Consider the following 25,337-nt stretch of genomic DNA (forward strand, 5'->3'; position numbering starts at 1 on the left):
GGCTTTTGCTTCATCCTGCACAATTTTCACGCCTTCCACCTTTGAAGCGATGTAGTAGAAAGGAAACGGCTGGCAATAGACAGTCAGAAGGAATTAACGGGCGGTTATTTGTTTCGTTTTTCACCATCCAAACAAGATCATCTGACCATGGATGGTGCTTTGGAGTGCTGCTAGTAGTTTATAACTACACGAATAGTACAAAGTTGATTATATGTGAGCGTTAGTTAGCGTGGGTGTTGTCCCTCCTTGCCACGGCATTTGTCCGGGCGTAGTGGAGAAGGTTGGTGGGGCGTAACAAGCACGGAGCTAGGCACGCGCCAAATGCAATGCGTTGGGCGCGCGTTCATCAATCATCATGTTGGTAGTTCCGACGTCGAGTCCAAAACGCCGACGGAGCAGACGGCCCGTAATAATACACTGATCAGAGAACCCTTTCCCAGCGTGGTGTCACATATGTGGCCTCCATTGGCTCCTTATCTCAACCCCACCGACTGCAGATGAGCCCTGTGTGTGCCCTGTAAACTTGTACGAATTAATGTCCACAAATTAAACATGCATGTCTCATGTTGATATGGATATAAACTTTTTAAAGTCCTAAAGTAGATATGCCAATTGCTAGTTGGATGAATCAAAGCCCTGCGATCAAAATTGACAGCCAAACAGCTTTTTATTCTACCTCCCATAATTTCAGTCTTCTTTCCTTGAACCTCTCGCCATTTCCCCTCCGTCTGTCTGGCAGAATTCAGGCATACCACTCTACGAAAAATCTGTTCATGCATATGCTGTTTTTAGATTATTTGTGATGAATCTTGATTTAAATTATCAACTTATATAGATACTCAGTTACTTATGTGAGAGGGTAGGGGTGCTGCTCAGAAGGAGGGGAGGATGGCTGCGCGAGAGGGAGAAAGGCGCAGGCCTTGGCTGCAGCTCGCGAGAGAGGGTGAGGTGAGTGGAGTACCAATTGAAACCCTAAGTTATATATTTATAGTGGAGCCGTCTATCGGGCTTCGGTCTAGGCCTATTTGGGCCAAGGCCTTTGTCCGTGGTGGTTAAGTTAGGACACCCGCCTCAAAAAATGGAGGTATTTTTGGAGGCGCGCCAGTTATAAAGCCCGCCTCCGTTAATAGATTTTAGGAGACGATTGTTTTTCAACCGCCTCTATAAATATTTTGCGAGGCGGTTGATTGTAACCGCCTCGGTTAACAAAAAAATGACCGTCTCGATTAATCCGAAGTTTTAACCGAGACGGTTGAAATGCCTCACTGCTTCTGAGGCCCAATCCCAAATGTCTTCCAAAAGAGTTTTTGTAGTAGTATATGGGCGTGAGCATATATGTACCTGAGCTTATGTGCCTATTTGGAATGGAAAAAGAAAATTATAATGACCGCAATGGCCTATGTCTTGTAACAGTGCCAATTTCTTTTTTTTCCAAATGTAATTTCGGTCCAAAGAAAAAACACTAGTCCACCTTTTAACTGCGTTGGCATGGGCAGAATTGGGATTATGACATGAGGGCCCGCATCAAGAGATTTCTCACATTGGTAAAAATTAAAAATGGAGAGACTGGTACACCTGCACATTGATCATTGTTATTGTGGTCAAGGCGTGGCTTTTTAATTGGTCTAATCCTACTGATACTACGTGTACATGTGAAAGGTCCTAATATGGCTAGAGGGGGGTGAATAGCCTATTAAAAAGTTCTACAAATTCACTAGAGCAAGAGGTTAGTAAATAACAAAGCGAAGCTTTTTGCTCTAGTTCTAAGGGGTGTTTGCAAGCCACCTATCCAACAATTCTAGTTGAAATTATCACTAGGCACACAAGAGCTATGTCTCTACTTACACTAGAGAGCTACCTAAAGTTTCTATACAAGTAAGTAAGCTACTCTAGTTTGCAATAAAGTAAGAGAGAAGGTTTGATCTTTATACCACCGCGTAGAGGGGATGAACCAATCAATAATATGAAGTCCAATCACCGGGAGAAATCCAAAGTACAATCACAATGGAGACACATGATTTTCTCCCGAGGTTCACGTGCTTGCCGGCACGCTACGTCCCCGTTGTGTCGACCAACACTTGGTGGTTCGGTGGCTAAGAGGTGTAGCACGAACCTCGTCCTCACTAGGACACCACAAGAACCTACCCACAAGTGAGGTAGCTCAATGACACGAGCAATCCACTAATGTTGCCTTTGGCACTCCGCCGAGGTAGGCACAAACCTCTCACAATCACCGGGAGATGGCCACGAACAATCACCAAATCGTGTCAATCCTCCTCCGCTGCTCCAAGCCGTCTAGGTGGCGGCAACCACCAAGAGTAACAAGAAAACCGTAGCTAAATCGATCCCCAAGTGCCACTAGATGCAATCACTCAAGCAAATGCACTTGGAATCACTCCCAATCTCGCAAAGATGTATAATCTATGAAGGAGATGAGTGGGAGTTGTTTGCTTAGGCTCACAAGGATGTCTAGTAGTCAAGAATGCCAAGAGGGTGAGCCCCAAGCCGGCCAAACATGTATTTATATCCCCTCAAACAAAGAGCCGTTGGCTCTTTCACTCGGCGAAATACGAGGTCACCGGACGCTCAGACTCAGCGTCCGGTGCTCCAACGTCAGCCACGTGTCGCCTTTTGAAACTCTCATGTCAAAATCTAACAGTCACCTGCAGTGCACCGGACGTTGAGCAAGTGTCCGGTGCACACCGGACTCATGCGCAGAGAGGGTCGCAAAATGCCCGCACACCGGACGCTAACCACCGGACGCACAGGCCTGCGTCCGGTGCCTTACCCTAGCTGGGCCAGGCACTGTCTGCACCGGACGCTTAGACGCAGCGTCCGGTGCTCCAAAAGCCAGTGTCCGGTGAGTGTTTTCTCAGCGAGAAACACTCCCGCGACTTCTCTAAATTTTTCACCGGCGCAATAGAAAATATGTACTTCATTTTCTCGAAAAGCGCCGAATCCCCACCTCCTTCTCAAAGTGTGCTAACACCAAGTGCACGTGTGTTAGCATTTTCACAATTATTTTCTTCGAAGGAGTTAAGTTAGCTCACTAGATCCTAAATGCATGCACATGAACAATGACACCTAGTGGCACTTGATAACCGCTTAGCCAAAGAATTCCCCTCTTTATAGTACGGCTATCTATCCTAAATGTGATCACACCCTCTATGGTGTCTTGATCACCAAAACCAAAACCCTAAGTAATACCTTTGCCTTGATCTCCATAGGGTTTTGTTTTTCTCTTTCTTCTTTTCCAAGTTGAGCACTTGATCACCTTGTGGTCATCACCATCATCACCATGATCATCTCTTGCTCCATTACTTGGCATGTACCAACCTCATTAAGTCTACACACACTAAGTATAGAGGTTAGTATTAGGGTTTCATCAATTATTCAAAACCAAACTAGGGCTTTCAACATGTATAACATATTTTGGGGCCCTTCTCAGCCAGGGGCCTAGGACGACCGTCCCCCTCGCCCCCCCCCTCAGGGCCGGCTCTGCTAAGCAGTGTCCCTACTCCTCCCTCTGCTCCCTTCCCGTGCCCCTCTTCCTCCTTCCCGACGGGGAGCCCAACGGCCCCATCCTCTATTTGCGCTGACGGGAAGCCCGCCCCTGTCCTCCATCTGCGCCGATGGAGAGCCCAACGCCACCTCCTCCATCTGTCGATAAGGAGCTTAGCCCCCTCCTCCATCTGCGCCGACAGAGATCCTGACGCTCCCTCCTCCATGTGCGCTGATGAGGAGCTCGGTGGCCCCCTCTATCTACGCTGTAGACGAAATATGGTCGGATCTACACCTCCTTTATGGTTGTGGCGGTGAAGATGTTGAAGCCGGTGGTCCACGTGATTTGACCGACGGTGAATGTGAGGCCGTCCACCACGTCCACAAAGTCAGGGATGATGACCATCTGGCTCGTCTGGGAAGCTGTACGCACACCGCCTACCTGGCGCGCCACTGTCGACAAAATATGGTCAGCAGTCTACCTAGGGGTATGCCCAAAGTAGTAGATTGTCGGCAGATAGGTGCATAAGTTACAAACTAGATGGTGACGCAAGACGCAGATAAGGATTTTATCCAGGTTCGGCCACTTTGAGCGCGTAATACCTACGTCCTGCGTCTAATTGTATTGATATGAGGTGTAATGAATTGAGTAGAGGGGGGGGTCCCTTGCCCCACCATATATAGTCCGAGGGACAATGTTACAAATCTAGAAACTAATCCTAGTCGATTACAATTGCCATAGATAGTCGGATATCAATTCCTATTCTAACCAACTAGGATCTTGCTTGATCTCCACGTATGCCTTCCTTACGCGGAACCCTGAACAGATTGATCAAGCCACGAATCGTCTTGTAATCGACCAATCCTTTTGGCCCAAACCTAACCGTAAGGGTATAGGGTTTATACCCCCCACATACGCCAACTAGGAAGCCTCCAGTGGTGGGTGTGCTCCTCCTTCGGTGGGTGTGCTCCTCCAGCGGCAGGCACCGGCGCGGCCGAGGCTAGATTTGGCGTCGGGGTGGCCGGATCCGGTGAAGGACGCCAACGGCGAGCAGCAGCGGTAGCGGGTGGGCGTGGATGGGCTTGCGGGCCTGTCCATAAATTTTTATTTTTTTTTATTTGATTAACCGTAGCGGGCAGACAACCGTCTCAGAAAAATAGACCATTTATCGTGACCTTTGTTTTGAGGCGGTTGCAAAACCGCCTCGGTTAATTATTCCAGTATATTGATACCACATCGAGTCTATGACTTAGCATATAGGAATGTCAATAGAAACTTGAGGTAGCATGTATAATAAATTATTATTGATATTAACATTATTTTAATACATGTTATTAAGTGTTTATCGATCATGTGAATATATCAGATTTATTATTTTATTAAGTGTTTGTATTAAGGGCCTATAGTTATAGATTCTGGTGATCTCATCAATCTTAATATCTATCAACCAGGGGCGAATCTACATGTATGGTGCAGCTAAGCACACAATAATAAAAACTATTGCTGGCATCGATCGATCCATCATTTCGTGTAGCCACGAGCCACGACTTCAGTTGGACTTTGGATACATAGCGAGTGCGAGACCACAGACTCCAATCATGCGCGCGATCCGTGTCGGCGGGGTGCATATATCACCGCGCGCTCCTGCGTCCCGTGCATGTGACCGTACCGTGTCCGTCAGGCCGTGCCGTGAGTCTGAATTCACTGTGCGGCTAGCGCTTCGGTCGCTGCCGAGCTCCCATCATCCTGATCCATCTCTGTGCGTTACTTCGCTGTCAGTCATGACGAGGGCCTCAGGATTCAGGAAGACGAAGCCGTGCTTCCTTTTTATCTGTCTTGCCTTTTTTCTCGTCAAAGTAGTTTGCGATGGCAAGACAACGCACGAGCCAGAAGCGGAGCCTGCTATTCGCCCTTTTTTTTCCCCTTGTGATGACCAGTACCTAAGCTATGGCGGAAGAGTAGCCTCAATGGCAAGACAGAGTAATACTCACTCCGTCCACGAAAGAATCAATTTCTAAAATCCATGTCATTCAAACTTTTTAAAATTTGACTAACTTTATAAAAGAATAATAACATTTATACATAAAATGCACATCTATTCTATTATAAATCTAATGATACTAATTTAATACCATAAATCATAATATTTTTCTAGAACTTTGGTCAAAGTTTAAAATTTTTGACTTAGAACAACTCTAGAAATTGATTCTTTCATAAACGGAAGGAGTAATAACCAAATAAAAGATTCCACCAACTCAGCTTCTTTGACATGCGCAATGTTATGTGCACTATCTACCCACGGTTCATAAGAGCTCTTTCCTCTCTCTCTCTCTCTCTCACACACACTCTCTCTCAAAGAGCTAGAGGAATTAGTTTTTTTTGCTCCCATTACTCTAGCTACAGTTGAGCAAGAGCACTTGCGATCCCTACCAATAGGGATCAAAATGGTACGGATATTTTCCGACCGTATTCGAGACCGAATTCATTTAGAGGTGTTTAGATCTGTCCGTATCCGAGTCCGAATATTCAACATCTATACCGTATACGTATCTGAATACTTAATTGTATATTTATGATGTCGACATCCAATCATATCTTATCTGACAGGATTGATATTATCCGTATTTGAATTCGACCAAAAATATGAAAACAAATATAGTATTGATGATATCTGTCCGTATCCAGGCCTAAATTTTGTGAATCCTATGCCTCCAGCCCGCCACTCACACCGCTATCACCTAATCACCCTCATCACTATCGGTTTTATATGATATCAATTGTCTTCCACGTCATTGGGTGAATTTAAGACTTGTTACGTTAATGCTTGTATAACAAATTGCAGAGTAAATTTCACAATTTGCTACCAAGTTGCTAAATGGATTTTATAAAATTGCGGGTAAAAGTGTTAGTACAACATAACTTTGTCTGATTTTTTTTTAAAAAAAACTAGACATCCTAACTTGGCTCAAGTTTATGATAAGTGTTATAAAATTTTTTGATTGCGTCATTAGGATTAATCAATCATCAGGGATTCAGGGTTACTCTGCCTCAGATTCAACACAACCTCAGACCTCAGTAGGCCCGCAAAAGCAGATGCATCACCCAACTACTGCACAGGCAGTCAGGCACATGCATGCGCAGTCACCTACCATTGAATCTTTAGTTTTGCTTCTATGCAGGTTGGTAGCCACTGGAAAGCATGGAGAATTATTTGACCTCTAATCTTCTGTCCCCACATTCGCACCATGGACCTCACTCACTCAAGCGTCAATCCATCTCTTCTTGTGCATCAAGCCATCAAGCCGTCTAATAAAAACTGCAGAGTCTGCAGTAGTAAAGCTTATCTACAAGCCATAATCTAAAAAGTTAGTCTTCCATACAAATGTGGTTCTTATAATTGCAGAAAGTTCGTCAAAGAAATGCCTTGCACATTATTGTACATTTGTACAGGCTACCTTACTCTTCACCCTGTCCACTTTTCAGAGGGACCACCTTGCAAGTTGCATCGGCCGTCATCCATTTTTCGTGTATCCTATTGAGGCCTTGTTTAGTTCACCCCCAAAAACTAATTGTACAGTTTGATTGTAAATCGCGAGATAAATCTTTTAAGCTCAGTTAGTCTATGATCGGATAATATTTGCCAAATAAAAACGAAAGTGCTACACTACCCGAAATCAAAAAATTTTGGGAACTGAACAAGGCCTGAGGCCCATGTAGATGTAGTGCTCGGGGTCCATCCTTAGATACAAAGATGCATTCTAGTGAGACCATGGCCAATCAACACCACCACATACAGAATGCGGTAACAACAGGAAATCATCTGACCACCATCACAAGTTCACAACTTGAAATGGGCACCATTAAAGCCTACGAATGGCAATAGATATAGCAACCAGAAGAAACCACAATGAAAGAGCGACTTTCCTGCAACTTTACTGCAAAATGCTGGAGCATCAAACGAGTAGATATTGCAGCTGCTAAACGGCAAGCCAAAGCTTGCTCCACTTCATCAGTTCTCAAATCTGGGAGTCAACTGCAGCACCCTACGATACTAATAAGCTGATAACCTCTGTAAATTTCCGCAAAAGCGACTGATACACCCTACTCTCCTAGTCAAAGATGGGCCGGCCCTCAAATCTATGCCTGGGTAAGGTTAGAGAAAAGTTATCTAGGGTAACGCCTCGATTTATCTTCTGAGGGGGGGTTAGGGCTGGCTGCTGTCACAGACCATAGCCGCCTCTTGGGGAGACTGAGCTGCCATTCAGGCTGAGCCTTCCCATGTCAGGCATCTGCCAATTGACTGCAGACGCATCTGCTCCGAAAGAGGTTGGGTCATAACAGGAAGTGACGCTTCTGCTCCGGCGGTGACGGGCGGACATCTGCTTCAATCTTTCAGCTTCATTCTTTAGGGCCTGCGTCTGACCTGCGGATTTCATTTCAAAAGCATTTCATTTAGGCAAGTTTGAACCATGTTCCGGAACCATCATACTTTAGCTAGATAATCACAACATTTCATACTCATTGACAAACATTATGGAGTGCCAATTAGTTCTTACCAAGTATTGGTAGATACAATAATGCAAAAACTATATATTTTTTTTGTCTGGGATGAATTATCAAAGAAATTATAGAAACAATTTGCATCTGCTAAGTTATATTTCAGATTATCCCTATGAAACAATTCAACAGAAATTCCTGGCACACTGTAGATCAAGCTGTAATGTTAAAATGGAGGAAAAAAAACTATTATCAACAGCAAGTTATTGAGTCTGAACTTAAAAACTGAAAGGGGGTTACCAACCCTCCGTGGACTACATTTGCAATGCTTTTTTGGATTTTACTTTGTCTTAACAGAGTTGTGGATATAGCACCTGGCTTTGATTAGCTGAACAAGAGCAGAAGGCTTTAATGATTATTGGGCAAAATACTGAAGAATAAATTATGGTAACTGTTCCTACTATTGTGTGGAGGTAATAACCACAAACACAATTAAAAGAGCGGTCAATGTTAGGTAGTTAGTTAGTTATAGTTACTAAAAGGCAAGACCATTCTTATGTGGAGTTCAGGAGCCTGTGTATTAGCTAACTACTATTTTATCGAACATCATTGAACTGCATTTAACATTTGAGCATAACTTGCACCAAAGTTGAACCAGAAGCATGCTACTGAATCAAATAACCACGATAAAAAAACCTTTGAACCCCATTTCACAACATCTGGTTCAGCAGCAATACTGTTCCCACTTATATGACCTAAAAATATAGAGCGCATGATATTTCTGTATATGGTCACGCTATTTTCTTGCTGCTCAATTACAAATATTCAATGAACCACATATTACTAAAAGGATGCATAGTCTAAATTATACTCTAAAGTAGCTCTAATAACTCAAAAAAAGCACAATGTTTCTCAGACATACCATCCTTAATCAGTTTTGCATGCTGAAGACTGGAAATCTGCATCCTCAGTTGCTTGTTTTCCATTGATAGAGCACTATGAAGCTGGAAAAGTGATGACACTCTGACAGCCAAATCAGCTCCCATGTTCTGGAAAGAATAAAATGGCATAATTCTCATAAAACAAGTACTATGAAACCCACAACATTAAAGTAAAATAAAAGATCAACGTAATTACCTGAAGTGAGTCAACAGTTCTTTCAAGTTCAGCAATGTATTGAAGTTTCCGGACCCTAGATCTTTGCCCTGAACGCCTGCAAAAGTGTTGATTTTCTGAGTAGGCATCAATATTGAAACTCAAAGGACATGACATGTTTTCTCTTGCCTTGTATTGTTTCAACTAGAAACGTTTAACATCCATCAAAAAAAGAACTGTTTAAATATGAAACCTAAACTATTGCGCAGGAAAAGAACTCACAACATTACAAATGTGTGTGGTGCGAATATAATGATAATATATTGACTTGGTAACATCAAATCCACAAATTGAAGCCTTCGTCATGAATTTCTGAGAGTAGGTAGTACATCAGGACTGTCATAGCTTGAATGTCAGCCCTCGTTGTTTCGATAAATGATATAGCAAAAAAGCATACCCAGTAATGAAGAAAATGTGATTTAGCATAAAAACATTAATCCATTAAAAGGCACACATTCCAATTTTCTAGCATTATTTAGAATTGATTGAACGTGACCAAAATGAGAAGATGCAACACCATTAACAAAGAAAGCTTCTCTAAACTAAATTGCTTCAAAAAAAAAGCTACCACTAATTTAGTCAGCACATTTAGTGCCTCTAATTTAATCAGCCAACTATAATCGGTATAGGACGGCCGATCGCCTCACCAAGCGCAGGCTGCCCAACCAGCCTGCTTGCCCTCTCTGTGATCAGGCTCAGGAGACTATCCAGCACATCCTAATATCCTGTGTGTTTACCCAGCAGGTTTGGACTTTGGTCTTTCAGAAACTTTCCATGACGGCTTTGGCACCTGTGGTCCATGCAACTCATTCCTTCGGATGGTGGGGGAACACCATCAGAAATACACCCAAGAAGATGAGCAAAGGGGCTGAGTTCCCTTATTATTTTGGTGGCCTGGGAAGTATGTAAATTTAGGAATGCTTGTGTGTTTGAAAGTCGCTGATGAATGCAGCTCTTGGTGCATGGCGGGGCCTCTGAACTCCAGGACTTGCTCCTAAGGTTGAATGCCACAGAACCTTAGTTTCGGGTTAGGTTGGTCGTGTCCTATTTTCAATGTGGCGTGCTTTGTAGTTAACATGGCTTGTGTGGTGTGGGTTTGGGTTGGACTGTTCTCACCTCGCTCTTGGACTCCTTTTCCTCTCTTGATGAAATGAAATGCAGCTATCCTGAGTAGTTTGAGAAAAAAAAATCCCTCCATTCCAAATTGTAAGTCGTTCTAGCTTTTGTAGATACATAGCTTTTACATTCTATCTAGACAAATTGTATATCTAGGTGCATAGCAAAAGGTATGTATCTAGAAAAGCCACAACGGCTTACAGTTTGGAATGGAGGTAGTAGTAAATATCTTTCTCGTATAATGATGTTCACTGTTCAGGCTCCCTTTTAATTGTACAGAGACTATGTAATGTACGCATCTTGAAAAATAAGAATTCTGATTGACACATAACATAAACTTTGACTATTGGAAATCCAGAGCTTCTATAAGATTCAAGCAATGAGGTACGAACTAACTTTTGAACACACCATATACCAACATGGTTTGAACTACTTATGCTGACAATAAATTCTACCTGGCATTGGTACTGATGGTGACATAAGTCAAAATTAATATTATCAGTGTCACGCAATTAGAAGCACCATCAGTTATATTTAATTTCTGCAAAGCAGTAGTGTCATGTTCCTTTTCAGTTGGCATCTGCACTTGATATATTTTATACATTTCTAGCATTTTCACTACAAAAATTCCCATTTAGTAAAAGAAACAATGCTGTTGAATAGCAGGAACCGCTACTTTCTGAACCAGAGAACATTCGAAGAAAGTACATTAGATATTTGACTCACAAACATAAGTGTACCTTTTAAATGACTTGTCTTGATCAGGATGGCCAAAACCAAAAGCATCACTAGCATCAGCAGTTCCACTGGCCACATTACCATTCACACCACTGGAGGCATCAATGGTCAGGTACTGCAAGGGGTTGCTGGGGACATTCTCAAGCACAGCATTGACCATGGAACTCTCCGAAGATGTCAGCCTACTCTTCTGTCTTGGCGAATTCGGACCATAAACACAGCAAGCCTCGACCACAGAACCACTTTCACCACCTTCGCCAGCATCCAACAAGTCCTCACCTTCACCACCTGAGTTCAGATCACCTTCCTCGATTGGATAAATTGGGCTCTGGAATGTCGACAGCGCATCCAAGATGGCATCAGAATCGCTGCAGGCCCTCCTGAGGGGAGGAAGCTTGGGAGCTTTCCCAGAATCTGCAAGGAGATCATCGAGCCAGCACGGGGGCTCACCAAAGAACGGATCCCCGGATGGAAACCTGCAGCTCTGCGTGAACATGCTGTCGTCCCTTCGAGTGATCTGAGGACCCAGCGGCGGGCAGCGCGGTGGGAGGTGTGGTGACCGAGACATGGCGAGAACAAGCCCCCGTATCTTTGATGGCCTTCCTCTTTTGGCTCTGCTAATAAGTAACTAACTAGAAGTCTAGAACCGATCGAGCATCCCTTGCGTTCTTCTGTTCATATGAAGAAGAAAAAAACAGCAGCTTTTGGGTCAGATCCGAATATAAATAGCCTGCATTAGGGTTTGGGGAGGGTTTAGGGTGCTCGATTTCGCACAGCAGGAAGGGAAGGGGAGGGAAGTGGCTGGCATACCTGGCGGATGCGTCTCCGGCGAAAGAGCCGATGAAGACCTGGCGAAGGTCGGCGCCGCCAACGCCAAGTGAGTAGGGAGGGAGAGGGGGGGAGAAAGGAAAGGGACGCGTGATTCGGGTGGACGCAACAGTCGAGGACGCGGTTGATGAACGCAAATGCAACGGCCTTCAAGTTCGCGGAGGAATGAAATGGGCCTGCAGCGTTGCCTCCTGGCTCATGGGCTGTCACTGTCAGTTTCACTGAATAGAAAAAGTCCATCTAACACCCTTCAACTTTTTTTTTGGATATACTAATCAGGAAACCAACTTTTTTATGCTCTTTTACCAAGGCCTTGTTTACTTTCACCCTAAAATCCAAAATTTTTCAAAATTTTTCGTCACATCGAATCTTTAGACGCATGCATGGAGTATTAAATATAGATGAAAATAAAAACCAATTGCACAGTTTGGTCGAAATTTACGAGACGACTCTTCGAGAACTAAACACGGCACAAGTGAGAGAGGTTAATGGAAATTATTTTTTTCAAAAAAATATCCAAATATTGTCCAAAATAAATATGTATTTGAAAATACTAAAATATAATTTAATATTAGAAAATTCATAACAATTTTGGTTTAACTCAAAAAAATAGAACGAGATTCATATTTTTTTTCTAAAATCATGTGCTATATTTTTTAGCTAGAAACCATAATATAAAGCATAATTTTATTTTAGAAAGAAAAAAACAAGAAGTTCGACATCCTGAGTTCATCCAAACTGCCTTCCTACTGCATTTACGTGCTCTCAGTGCGTGTGCAAACCTACATCGACGATGATGAACGAAGTAGCGTTTTGTCCATCCGTATATGTTGTCAGCCAAGTTACAAATGTCGGTTTAAGAGTATGAGAATCGCACGCACAGCTACCGTTGATGGGCCATTGAGTGTGCAGGCATCATCATCATGATGTCCACTAAAGAAAATAGTGTTGCTACAAAGTTAAACCAAATGATGCAAAATAGCTAATTTGTTCAGGTCAAGTGAAGCTGACATGTGATTTCAGAGGTTGATTATCCAAAATGGCCAGTAAGCTTTATTCCATAAATTAAAATTTAAAATGCACAGGAAATGTCAGAGAAAGAGTCATCCGCATCTGGGACAAGAAACTTATTGTTGATAAATGTACCATCTTGTTTTCGTCTTCATCAGAATAAAGGGTATATAATAATTAATACTAGAAAGTATATATTGATCCTTTGCTCCAATAGAACTCATAAGCACGACACCCAAAAAAAAAAAGAACTCGTACAATAGAACTTTAAATCCCTATATATAATTTGCACATTTGATTATATTTCAGTTTACCAGGGCAAAATCTGGAGCTCAAGGCACCAACTTCCTATTCTCATGAATAAAATCACACTTTCTTCCCAAGAGTTCGCTGTTTCGTGCCATGCTCCACAACTTTCTCTTCAACATGAAGGCCCTTTCTTCGCCTTACAGAATTCATGAGCTTCTTGGCCAAGTTTGGTCCAATGCTTGAGCCATCACCGAATCTTTCAATCTCCTCCGGAGTTTTCGGGGTAAAGAAGGGGTCCTGAGGGATAACCTCCCAGTGGCTAAATGCTAGAATCGCACTAGCTGCACCTGACGTTCGCTTTCTAAGTTTCTCAGGGAAGTCAGAGCTTTCGGCAACTGGCAAGTGAGCTTGCACTGTGAACAAAGATGTTCCTTCTTGCATCTCCTCTTTCAGAACCTTGGCCCGACAATCACCCAGAACAGCAAACGCAGCACCCAACTGCTCTGTCGGTGTGGTCAATTCACAAAAGTACATTGGTTCCACAAGCCTTGGCTTGCTCTGAAGAACAGCTTCTCGGCATGCTTCCTTCACTGCAGTAATTACTTGCCCAGTGAAGATGTTATCATCAGAGGGAATTGCAACATCAGAGTTGTTAGACAGAAGGTGTGCCTCAACAATGAATGCCACACCCCTCATAGGTTCATCGCATATGGGACCTGCATTTGTGGCAAACTGAAAACCTGAGACGATGCTGTTCCTTAGCGCTTCAGAATCGAGAGAATACGTCGATGTCTCTGTTTCACTTTCAGTGGCATTTTTTGTCTCTGCATCAGGTGCACGCGCAAACCCCAATATCTCTGATACATGACACTTGCTACTCACAAGAATATCTTCCTTTCCATTTGGGCTTGCTGTGACACCACATTTTGATTCAAAGTCAGGCAAGAGAAGGAAATTTGGTCCAACATGTGAAGGACCTAGGGCACAGATTCTCTGAAGGTATCCAAGCAATGTCTTCCTACACCTCTCAAGCTTCTCTTTTTCCACTTGTTCAGAGATCGCTTCCAATTCACTGTCAATGGCACAGATCAAGCGCTGCCTAAGCATTGTTGTAGAAATAGAATTACCACCATCCTGATCAAGCTGTGAAGTTTTCCCGTCGATGATTTGACCAAGTAATTCTTCACTTTCGGCAAGGACCTTAGTCAGTGCATTGGGAAGCCTAATGACTTGAACTTTCACACTGAATCTCCCATTCGGAGTGGTTCTCTCAACAAACCCCTGTTGGGCCTTCATGCTTCCCAATAAGCCAACACCTTCTCCTTGGATGGTCTCCTTGAATGACACTAACGGCTTTGAGACCCCCAGCTGGACCTTGGCGAACCTCTCCTGCAAATCCTTGATGCAGCGATCCAAATGTACCTGGCCAGCTGCAGCAAGGACATGCTCGCCCCTCTGTGAGACAGTGTACACAACCAACGGGTCTGCCTGGTTAAGAAGCTTCAGTCCTTTTACAAGGGCTCCCAGATCAGCAGGGTTGGAAGGCTCAACAGCGACCTTGAGCATCGGAGACACCTGGAACGTCATGCTCGAGAATGGCCAGCAATTCTTGGTCGACGACAGTGTTGCACTCTTCAGCACGTGTTGGCCAAGGCCCTGGATTGCCACGACGTGGCCTGCAGCAACGCTGGGCACTGGCCTCAGGTCCTGCCCGAGCATCTCGTACAGGCAGTGCAGCTCCACCTCCTGCACATGCTTGCTCGCCGCGTCGTCCCCTTTTACCGGATCATACAGCGTTGACAGGACGAACACCTTCTGCCCTGCACGGAGTACGCCGCTGAAGACCCTCGCGAAGGCCAAGAAGCACTCCCCCTCTGACTCCGGCTCGCTATGGATCAGCAACTCCTTCCTGTTGAGCCCCCTGCACGGCAGCATCGTGTACGGCACCGCGAACATCTTGGACACGAACACCACAATGGGCGCGCTTGCGCTGGCGCTGGCGCTGCAGGCCGCCACAGAGCTCCTCACCATCTCTGCCTCCGCGACAATGCTGCAGGTGTGGTTGGCGGCAGCAGTCCTCCTCTCGGGCATAAGCCTTGCCACTCTGAACGCCTGGGCGGCGACGGGGTCGGGCGTGCATTCGACGAGCATATCCATGACTGACTCCGCGAGCGGCAGCCACGCCCGCATCACGGCATGCAGCGACGTCTTGGGGTCCTCGCTGTACAGCTCCCGCGGCGACACCACCAGATTGAAGAAGGAGACCACGTTGTCGTCCATCCACCTGGCGCTATTCGATCTCAGGCCTCTCTGGTACACCTTCCACAGAGGCCTGAGCACGTTCTCCACGAACATGGGCTGCTGGTCCTCGCCACTGCTCGTGGCCTCGTTACTCTGAGGGAGAGGCAGAACCGCCTTCTTCTTCTTGTCTATGTAGTACGGACCCCAGAAGCCCATGAGCAGCTTGGACCTGCTAGCGCCCGTCTTCTGGGCGTACAGGTCGGCAAAGCGGTGGATGCGGAAGCCCCAGCCGTCGCGGGCGCAGGCGAAGACGACGTTGCCCTTCTGGGGATGGAAGGCGTCGCCCTCGTCATCGTCCTCCTCGCCGCCGCCCGCGCGGCGGCCGTCTTTGTCGTCCTGGAGCGAGGAGAAGTAGTAGCCGGAGCGCAGCGTGGAGTAGATGGAGTTGACCTCGGCGACGATGCCGCGGAGGCGCGCGTAAGCGTCCTCGGGCGAGAGGAAGAGGTCGGTGATGAGGCGGTCCATCTTGTTGAGGACGAGGCAGGGGCGCAGGCGCTCGACGAACGCCTGGCGAAGCGCGGCGTGGGTCTGGACGCGGACGCCCTTGGCCGCGTCGACGACGATGAGCGCCGAGTCCGAGAGGCGCGCGGCGGCGGAGACCTCGGAGCAGAAGTCGGCGTGGCCCGGGGAGTCGATCAGGTTCACGCGGTGGACGCCCGTGGGGTGCGCGTGCCGGAGCGCGACGGAGGAGGACTTCATGGTGATGGCGCGCCGCTGCTCCTCCGGGAGGTGGTCCATGAACCGGGCGCTTCCCGCCAGCTTCGGGCTGAGGAGGCCGCTGCCGCCGGAGGCCACTAGATGGTCCGCGAGGGAGGTCTTGCCGTGGTCCACGTGCGCTAGGATGCAAGTATTGCGCACGAGGCGGGGGTCCGCCACCGATGCCGCCGCCGGCATCGCGACGCGGCGGTTAGGGCCTTCGGGGGAAACTGGCCGCCGCCTGCGAATTGGGGTTTGCGGATTTGGGATAGTTCGGTTCGACAAGTACCGTACGGGTACGGCACGGCCAGGCCCAGGAGAGGCCAGGAGGCGGAACGGTTTGGGCTCGGTGAGTTGGTGTCGAAGACTGCACGAATAGCACAGTCCAGAACCCCCCCTTTTTTTCCCCTACCTACTAAAACAGTTCAAACTTTCCGACAAAAAGCAGTTCAAACTTCAAACTAAAAAATTATTATTCATCTAAAGTTTAACTTGATGGTAGGTAGGTTTATACTTTATAGTTAACAAATGGATCAAAGTTTGATCGACTTCGTATTTGGATGAGCTAACAAAAGTTCCGCGACTAGTCTTAATGATCCAAACATGTGTTTAAATTTGACTTTTTGATCGTATACACTTTTTCCAAATGTCACTCAGTAAAATATTTTTATGTCGTATTTAAATTTTACATAGTTCGATGTGCCTTGTGATTTCCTTTTTACTAGCAAAATATGTCCGTGCGTTGCTACGGGAGCAAATAGACGTTTGTAGAAAAAGAGCACTATGGCACCTTATACTCTCTGGTTGAAAGGAGCCTAATAAACTTTTGAATTATAATTTCTAGATTTGATTTTGATTTTATATAGATTGTATAAGTTTCTATCAATTTGTGCATTGTTCATTGTTCGTGAAAAGACAAGAAGCTAACAATACACTTTTTATTGGTAAGCCGAAGTCTATGTAAATCTTGAGATTGATTTTTACTGTGCGTTGCAGCGGGAGAAAAGCATCAAATAGCCATAGAAATTTATGACATAATGTTATATATCTATTTATATTTATTTTTTTATAAAATTTAAAGTCCATAATTTTTTTATTGATAACCATGACATCTATGGTATTAGATAGTTAATATTTAAAATAATATGTAGCTTGGAGACATATTTATTTAATAATAATAATAGAAATTGGTCAAACATTATCTTACTTTAATATTACCTCTTAATATACTTTAGTATTATATTAAAACATGAGAAGTTTGTTGCTAGCTTTATTTTTTATTTAGATTAGAATTCCTATGAAATATGATATATCAGTTAACTGTATATAGATTATGAACATATGGACTTATAAAGTGTTCATATGGCATAACAACACATTATGCAAAGGTAGTGGAAGTATCCTCAAGCATAAATTTAGGTAAATTAGTAAATCAGTAAGATATACAGGAATTGTGCTAAAAATTTTACCACAAATCAAACATCACATTAAATAGGCTATCATAAAATTTTCATAATAATTGGAGTAAGATAATTACAATTTAATTTTACACAAACATCTCCGGCAAAAACAAATATACTAAAATTTATGATATTTTTAGATTTAAATATGTGGAACTGAACAAAATTTGTTTTGTAATTTTTAGATTTATCTATGAATTACTATAAATTTATTAATTTTATAGGAGATTTTATATTGGAAACCTTAGAAAAACTTTTATTCTTTTTTCTCTTCTAGCAGTCTACCTACAAGCAGATTGCGGATGCAGCCAAGAGCCGCAGATTGCGGATGCAGCCACGCCGATTGACGGACAGATAGATCCTGTACATGCTCTAATATATATAAGAGATTTAGGAACCTAGAAAAACTTCTATTTTTTTTTCTACTCCACAACCTACCAGGCTCGGATTCTAGATGGAAGCGGATATGGTGGGTCCAAAATTTTTGGGCAGACTGAAATTTTCCCTCTTTATAGATAGGTATAGATCTATACCAATAAACGTGCCTGTTTTTTGCAACGAAAATCAATACGTGAAGAAATGGACTACGTACATACCATCGTTAGACATGAACATGGATAATGAGTCTGAGTCACATATAAAATACATAGAGCGCAACCTAATACATCCTCTCCTTGTAGCACCTCGTCCTCTCCAATCACATTTAGTCATCGTTATAGAGGATTCCTTGGTGTTTCCACTCTTGATACAACTGACAGAGAAGACTTAACCAATGAGGCCAAAACAAGTTTCACCTCATTTCTGAGCAGACAGAAAACTAGCTCATTTGAATACTAGTACTATTCTACCTCTCCCAAATGACCTAGCTGTTCACTTCAGCTTATATATCGAATCTATCAGTCATTCAACATTATTTTTCTCTTACAACAAATCAACGAACAACATTTTCAGCTTTGACTTTTCAACCAAACGAACAGGCTTTTTCATTGTACTTGAGCACCCAACTCTTTATTTTCAATGCAAGCACATGCTGGCTGCGTTTGTGATTTGATTTTATTTAAAGTTACGTTATTCCATCAGTGCCTTCAAAAGGAATAAATAATACACAAGTCAACTTTAATAACCTAATGAAATAATAATAAAATAGATTTCAATATTTTCCAAATTGATATAGTTGGAGTTGTTCTAGCTTATTAGGATGCAACAGATTATAAAATTGTTGACAATATTATTAGAGAATGGTCTTGAAAAGATTTAAAAATTAATCGATGCATAATTCTTCTGAAATAAAGATTAAATGCTATTTTAAAGACATGTTTGGTATAAAAGAATATATGTTTTTTATCTTAGACAAATATGGAAAGAAATATTAAATTTGATATAGGGTCACTAAAAACCACGGAATGGCCCTCAGGCCTTTACCAATACAAGCATACAACAATATTAACTTTAAATAAAAGTTGATGTGACATATAGGCATATAATCACATAACCACTATTCTTTCAATCACGCATGCACTTTCCTTTATTTACCAAAGCCTCCTCATCAACACGGGCAAAACAACAGTGTTGGCTTTGAATAAAAGTTGATACGACACTCAGATATGTATAGGCATATAACCGCAGAACTATCTATTCTTTCAATTCTCTCCTCTATCTACTTCTTTAATTTTTCCCTCTTGTATTTTCTCTCAATAGAGAACTCAGATAGCCGCAAGACATATGATTTTAACACATTGTAAGCTCCAAACCTAATTAATGCCTATTGGACCTTTTCTTCTACTTTAGAGATCTAAACTTTAGAGCTGAAGCTCCAAACAGACGGTCTAAATTTAGCTCTAAATTTTAGTCTACCTTATATTAAAGATTTAGGGCTAGTTTTGATGAAACCGTGGGGCAGTAGCTCAGGCCATCGATTTTCCATGCACGGGGTTGGATCGACATGTCTAGGCGGCAGCTTCCAGAATCCAATCCAAATAGTCTCTTAGGCCAGTCTCAACTTTCAATGGGAGTTTCATATGAGTTTCATTTGCATTAAATAGGTTGCCGCATAGGATTTTTTTGATGACATGGCTGTGTATTTAAGAAGAGAGAGAAGAAATGAGTTTCATCTACTCCCTCCGTCCACGAAAGAGCCAATTTCTAGAGTTGTCCTAAGTCAAACTTTTTAAACTTTGACCAAATTTCTAGAAAAAAATGCTAAGATTTATAATATCAAATTAGTATTATTAGATTCATCATAGAATATATTTTCATATAATGTGCATTTTATATTATAGATGTTGTTACTCTTTTCATAAAGTTAGTTAAACTTTAAAAAGTTTGACTGGCACAGATCCTAGGAATTGATTCTTTCGTGGACGGAGGGAGTAGATTAAACTCTCTTGGCACGATTACCAACTCTCTATGAGTCTTGGAATTAAATGCTCATGAAACTATGAAATAGAACTCTCCATTGAGAGTGGATGTTTCATTCAAGTTTTATTTCATTTCACATGACATGGCAGTCTTGGAAACAACACCATAAAACTCTTCACTAAGACTGACCTTATACCTCGAAAATAAGCTAAAATGCTCCTAAGCTGTGGCTACAAGTACGTTGGGGGCTTCGAGGCTGAGGCTTTGCCGGCTGGCATGATGCTCCGCAAAGAGGGCATCATCCCACGTCCCACAAGGCCGTGGAGGTAGGCATATTCCCCCCGCTCCCTTCTCGACCGCACGTACGCCCACGTCACCGTAGCACCGTGCCACCTCACCACAAACCCGGATTCCATGGGCCCCCTAGATCCAGTCCTCCAATCACTCTCACTGGCATGCCGACCCCACAGCCAGCGCCTTCTTCCTTCCTCCAATCCTCCGGCGGTCGGGCCCGAATCAACGCGTGACGTCGTCGTCGTCGTCGTCTCCCCTCTCTTTCCCACCACCTCGCGTGTTGTCTCGCTACTTCTCGGCTCTCTTCTCGCGACCCCCAAACAGCAAAACGCCAAACCCCTAACCGCGGCGATTCAGGAATTGTCTGTCCATGGAGGCGAGGGCGTCGCCGCGTCCGTCGATCTCCATCGGCGGCGGCTTCGGAGCGGGGCGGGGCGACGACAGCGCCTTCTCGTTCCTCTCCAAGGGGTGGCGCGAGGTGCGGGACTCCGCCACCGCCGACCTGCGCCTCATGCGCGCGCGGGCCGATTCCCTCCGCACGCTCGCGGACCGCGAGCTCGAGAACCTCCTCGCGTCCGCCTCCACCGCGCTGGCCTCCGCGCCGCCGCCGCCGCTCGCCGCGGGGGCGCCCATAGCCGAGCTCGAGTTCGTGCGCACGCGGATCCAGCCCAAGATCTCCGAGCTGCGCCGCCGGTACGCGTCGCGGGAGCGGGAGCTCGGCCGCAGGGTGCTCGAGGGGTGGGCGCCGCGCGGGGCCGGGGGACCCGCGCGCGCGCGCGTCGACCTCTCCGGGATCACCGCCATCCGCAACGCCATCGTCTCTGAGGTGGATGGCGGGGAGCGCTGGAGGCGCGCCGTGTGGAGCGGGGAGGCCGAGGCGGAAGAGGGGAAGGAGTGGGAGGTGGTCAGGATGATACGCGATGGCATCAAGGAGTTCGAGCGCCGGAGCCAGACCAGCGAGATTTTTGAGGGGTTGCGTAGTACCGGCGAGCTCGTTGAGAAATTCAAGTCCAGCCTGGTAATTTTGCACATCCATCTCGCTGATTGTTATAGTTAATTGAGCAAAATGTTGATGGGCCTGCTTTGATTCCCTGGGAAGTTTGTAGAATTTGTTTTTTTAGGAACCAACTCAATGTCTCATATGCGATTAGGCTCTAAAGAATAATCTGAACCATGGGAGTAAGGATCATATGCTATATAGTAATGAACTCTGGCACTAGTTACTTCATTTATATCAAGAAACTGCAGAGCACCTCCTGAATGTAGACATCATTAAATGACTAGGGTGAAAGCAGGGATAAACGTTATGATAAGAGTAGGTACAATAATGGGCCTATAGCCAACCTAGTCAGCATTTTGCTGATGTGGAGGAGAGAAGAGAGGAGAGATAAGAGAGCTTGGTTCTTATTCTAGCACCAAGCTAGACACAGAAGCATAGACATATGTGGACCCAAATGATAGCATATGTGAGGAGTATGAAAGAGAAAGTAAGGCCTTGTTTAGTTCACCTCAAAAACCAAAAACTTTTTAAGATTCCCTGTCACATCGAATCTTGTGGCACATGCATGGAGCATTAAATATAAAATGAAAATAAAAACTAATTGCACACCTGTAAATCGCGAGACGAATCTTTTAAGCCTAGTTACTCCATAATTGGACAATGTTTGTCAAATAAAAACGAAAGTACTACAGTGTCAAAATCCAAAAACTTTTTGGATCTAAACAAGGCCTAAACAAGACATGGTACCATACAATGGTAAAAACTTTTTTATATCTAAATAGGAGACAACTGTTGTATGACTTGACTCTTATAACTTGGCTTATAACCAAGCACTTGGCTCTATTATTAATCTTTTGACTTGGGAGATGATAAGTGCTAGTATTTAAGGAAAGTGAATGAAAAAAAAAATTAACCCCAACTGTAAATGCTTGACCTTTACTAGGATTATTCAGTTTCATTTACGTGCATGGGTTTCGGTTCTTAAGCAAGTTTTTATTCTTTAGTCCCTTGTTTCAATGGAAGAGGAGTAGTGATCAGATTTAAGTTGTGGTTGCTTAAAATTTGCATTAACCTTGCAGCAAATCTCTGCTCAACTGAGAAGCTGGTGATAGAGCAAACCTCAAATGAATTATCCTGTCCAACATTTATACTCAACTGCTAAAGCTGGCTTATATTGGGTTATGTGAGCCTCATAGTTACTCATTTTTGGTGCAGAAATCATTCAACATGGAGTCTCAAGGATCCAAGGTAAGCCCAAAAAACCACTATAATTATGATTATATGGTTAGTTGATGAGAACTTGCATAATTTGATTTTGTCAGACATAGTTGTGGTGAATTTTGTGTTCTGGGCATTAATTTTCCCTTGGCTGGTTTTGTTGATGGATGGTGATTTCTTAAAACTGCATGGGCACCAGTACTTTCCTTTTATGCGATATATTATCTGTGCATTTGATGTTGAAGACATATACTTTGTGCCTGATATGGACACTGAACGGTGAAACTTTCCAAAAGAAAGCAGCAACCATTTGTCTTGATATTTGATAGTACCTGATAATGGAAGTGCAAAGATATTTCATTACGTAGTATATATTGTTGTTAACTTAACCTTAGTGCTTGATGCAGGAAATCCCTCCACTGGATCTACCTGAAATACTGGCAAATCTAGTAAGGCAGTCTGAACCATTTTTGGATCAACTTGGTATACGGAGAGGTACATAAAAATCATTAACAGGCACCTTTATACTATTTTCTTCCATTTATCAATAGTTGACCCTTCACCCTCGTATATTTTCATACTGTTCAGATCAGTGTGACAAACTAGTGGAGGCATTGTGTAGAAAACAAAATCATTCCCTTTCAGAAGACACATCCTTGCATGTAAATGATAAGTCATCAGACGAACTTGACTTGAGAATCGCAAGCGTGCTTCAAAGTACTGGTTATCATGCTGATGATGGTTTCTGGAGTGATCCTGGAAAGTATGAGGTATCAGACAATAAAAGACATGTGGCAGTAGTCACCACAGCAAGTTTACCTTGGATGACAGGAACAGCAGTTAATCCATTGTTCCGTGCAGCATATCTTGCAAAAGGTACTAGACAAGATGTGACACTGGTAGTGCCTTGGCTCTGCAAATCAGACCAAGAACTGGTATACCCAAATAGCATGACCTTCAATTCACCAGAGGAGCAGGAAGCTTATATAAGGAGCTGGCTGGAGGAAAGACTAGGATTTGAATCAAACTTCAAGATATCCTTTTATCCTGGCAAGGTTGCCATTTAGTGCATCTTATGTCAAATTTGATATTTTCAATGACTTGATATTGACATGTTATATGCTTTATTACAGTTCTCAAAAGAGCGGCGTAGCATCATTCCTGCTGGTGATACATCTCAGTTCATACCGTCAAGAGAAGCTGATATAGCAATATTGGAAGAACCAGAACATCTCAACTGGTATCATCATGGGAAACGCTGGACTGACAAGTTCAACCATGTTGTTGGTGTAGTTCATACAAACTACCTGGAATATATCAAGAGAGAGAAGAATGGAGCCCTTCAGGCTTTTCTAGTTAAACACATCAACAATTGGGTGACCAGAGCATACTGTGACAAGGTACTTTGTCTAGCTTAGTTGTTTTTGTTAATTACACGAATGCCCATGAACACTCCTTGTGTTATCCATGTGTAGGTCTTACGTCTCTCTGCAGCAACTCAAGATTTACCAAAGTCTATAGTTTGCAATGTTCATGGTGTTAACCCAAAGTTCTTGAAGATTGGAGAGGAAATAACTGCCAATAGGGAGACTGGAGAGGCGCCATTTTCCAAGGGAGCATATTTTCTTGGGAAGATGGTTTGGGCCAAAGGTTATAGGGAACTCATAGATTTGATGGCTAAACATAAAAGCGATTTGGAAGGATTCAAGTTAGACGTATATGGAAGTGGTGAGGACTCGCAAGAAGTTCAATCTACTGCCAGAAAGTTGGATTTGAGTCTCAATTTTTTCAAGGGAAGGGATCATGCTGATAATTCACTCCATGGGTATGTAATTAAACTATAAAGGGGTTGTTAATGCTCAATTAATTCTGTACTCCACTTCTTTTTTGTTGATTACTGATGCTGCAATTCGTTGTTTGTGTTATTTTCAGGTACAAGGTTTTCATAAATCCGAGCATTAGTGATGTCCTGTGCACAGCAACAGCAGAGGCTCTTGCAATGGGGAAATTCGTCATCTGCGCAGAACATCCATCAAACGAGTTTTTCATGACATTTCCGAACTGCTTGACATACAAGACTTCAGAGGAGTTCGTTGCGAGAGTGAAAGAGGCGATGGATAGAGAACCCCAGCCGCTAACCCCTGAGCAAAGATACAACCTTTCGTGGGAGGCAGCGACCGAGAGATTCATGGAGTACTCAGACCTTGACAAGGTTCTGAACAATGAGGCTGCTCAGCCTGGACAAGGTAGGAATAGAAAGAATACAAGAACCTCACAGCCTAATTTGTCTGACATCATGGATGGTGGTCTGGCGTTTGCCCATCGATGCTTAACTGGCAATGAGGTCCTCAGGCTGGCAACCGGAGCCATTCCTGGTACCCGGGACTACGATAAGCAGCACTGTATAGATATGGGTCTCTTGCCTCCTCAAGTACAGCACCCTGTATATGGCTGGTGATGACCGGTGAGCACCCAAAGTTAATCATAGGTATATATTATGTAGATAATACACCATGTAGCTCTTATGTCGACTAATGTTTGGAGAGTTGTAATTGTAGCACCCATGATGACCTTTAGCCATTGTTTTGTACTCTGTAATAAGGTTGTTTCTCCTTAAATTTGGAGTTGTATTATGGAAATGTAGTACATGGACATCAAAAGTTCATGACTCCAGAAGACTGTCAGCATAATCTTTGTATGCTTTGGCCATTGTTTTGTACTCTGTAATAAGGTTGTTTCTCCTTAAATTTGGAGTTGCATTACGGAAATTTAGTACATGGATATCAAAAGTTCATGACTCCAGAAGACTGTCAGCATAATTTTTGTATGCTTTTGCCATTGAATCTTAGTCTCAAAGGGCTAAGAGCGTCTTTAGTGGTAGGAGAAAATGCTTTTCTTGTGCGAAGGTGGCGGG

At 43.8% G+C, this 25,337-nt stretch overlaps 3 protein-coding genes across 4 annotated transcripts; 1 reads left to right on the plus strand and 2 right to left on the minus strand.

Moving 5' to 3' along the window:
- LOC8064231 (basic leucine zipper 19) lies at window positions 7,340-11,964 on the minus strand. Its single transcript, XM_002453901.2, has 5 exons — window positions 11,819-11,964; window positions 11,011-11,679; window positions 9,137-9,212; window positions 8,922-9,048; window positions 7,340-7,925 (listed from the first exon to the last, which is right to left on the minus strand). The coding sequence occupies exons 2-5, from the start codon at window positions 11,574-11,576 to the stop codon at window positions 7,723-7,725; spliced, it is 972 nt and encodes a 323-aa protein (XP_002453946.1). The 5' UTR covers window positions 11,577-11,679; window positions 11,819-11,964; the 3' UTR covers window positions 7,340-7,722.
- LOC8064232 (elongation factor-like GTPase 1) lies at window positions 13,057-16,411 on the minus strand. The gene has a single exon (XM_002453902.2). The coding sequence runs from the start codon at window positions 16,289-16,291 to the stop codon at window positions 13,214-13,216; it is 3,078 nt and encodes a 1,025-aa protein (XP_002453947.1). The 5' UTR covers window positions 16,292-16,411; the 3' UTR covers window positions 13,057-13,213.
- Window positions 20,393-25,225, plus strand: LOC8064233 (digalactosyldiacylglycerol synthase 1, chloroplastic). Of its 2 annotated transcripts, none has more exons than XM_021459773.1 (7): window positions 20,393-21,223; window positions 22,421-22,453; window positions 22,819-22,918; window positions 23,012-23,478; window positions 23,557-23,823; window positions 23,899-24,248; window positions 24,356-25,225. In XM_021459773.1, exons 1-7 carry the CDS (start codon window positions 20,576-20,578, stop codon window positions 24,879-24,881), a joined length of 2,391 nt encoding a protein of 796 aa, XP_021315448.1. In that variant the 5' UTR covers window positions 20,393-20,575; the 3' UTR covers window positions 24,882-25,225. The 2 variants fall into 2 exon arrangements, with proteins under 2 accessions (XP_021315448.1, XP_002452226.1); XM_002452181.2 differs by having other exon boundaries at window positions 20,394-21,223; window positions 22,831-22,918.

Source organism: Sorghum bicolor, chromosome 4 (assembly GCF_000003195.3).
Source record: "Sorghum bicolor cultivar BTx623 chromosome 4, Sorghum_bicolor_NCBIv3, whole genome shotgun sequence".
Lineage (NCBI taxonomy): Eukaryota > Viridiplantae > Streptophyta > Magnoliopsida > Poales > Poaceae > Sorghum > Sorghum bicolor.

Excerpts from the sequence above, each read along its gene's own strand:
- LOC8064231 (XM_002453901.2), bottom strand. The coding sequence starts at position 11,576 with ATGTCTCGGTCACCACACCTCCCACCGCGCTGCCCGCCGCTGGGTCCT. Across the intron at positions 9,049-9,136 it reads GAACTGTTGACTCACTTCAG|AACATGGGAGCTGATTTGGC; the intron begins GTAATTACGTTG and ends TATTCTTTCCAG. Across the intron at positions 7,926-8,921 it reads TGCAAAACTGATTAAGGATG|GTCAGACGCAGGCCCTAAAG; the intron begins GTATGTCTGAGA and ends TGAAATCCGCAG.
- LOC8064232 (XM_002453902.2), bottom strand. The coding sequence starts at position 16,291 with ATGCCGGCGGCGGCATCGGTGGCGGACCCCCGCCTCGTGCGCAATACT.
- LOC8064233 (XM_021459773.1), top strand. The coding sequence starts at position 20,576 with ATGGAGGCGAGGGCGTCGCCGCGTCCGTCGATCTCCATCGGCGGCGGC. Across the intron at positions 22,919-23,011 it reads TCAACTTGGTATACGGAGAG|ATCAGTGTGACAAACTAGTG; the intron begins GTACATAAAAAT and ends CATACTGTTCAG. Across the intron at positions 24,249-24,355 it reads GCTGATAATTCACTCCATGG|GTACAAGGTTTTCATAAATC; the intron begins GTATGTAATTAA and ends TGTTATTTTCAG.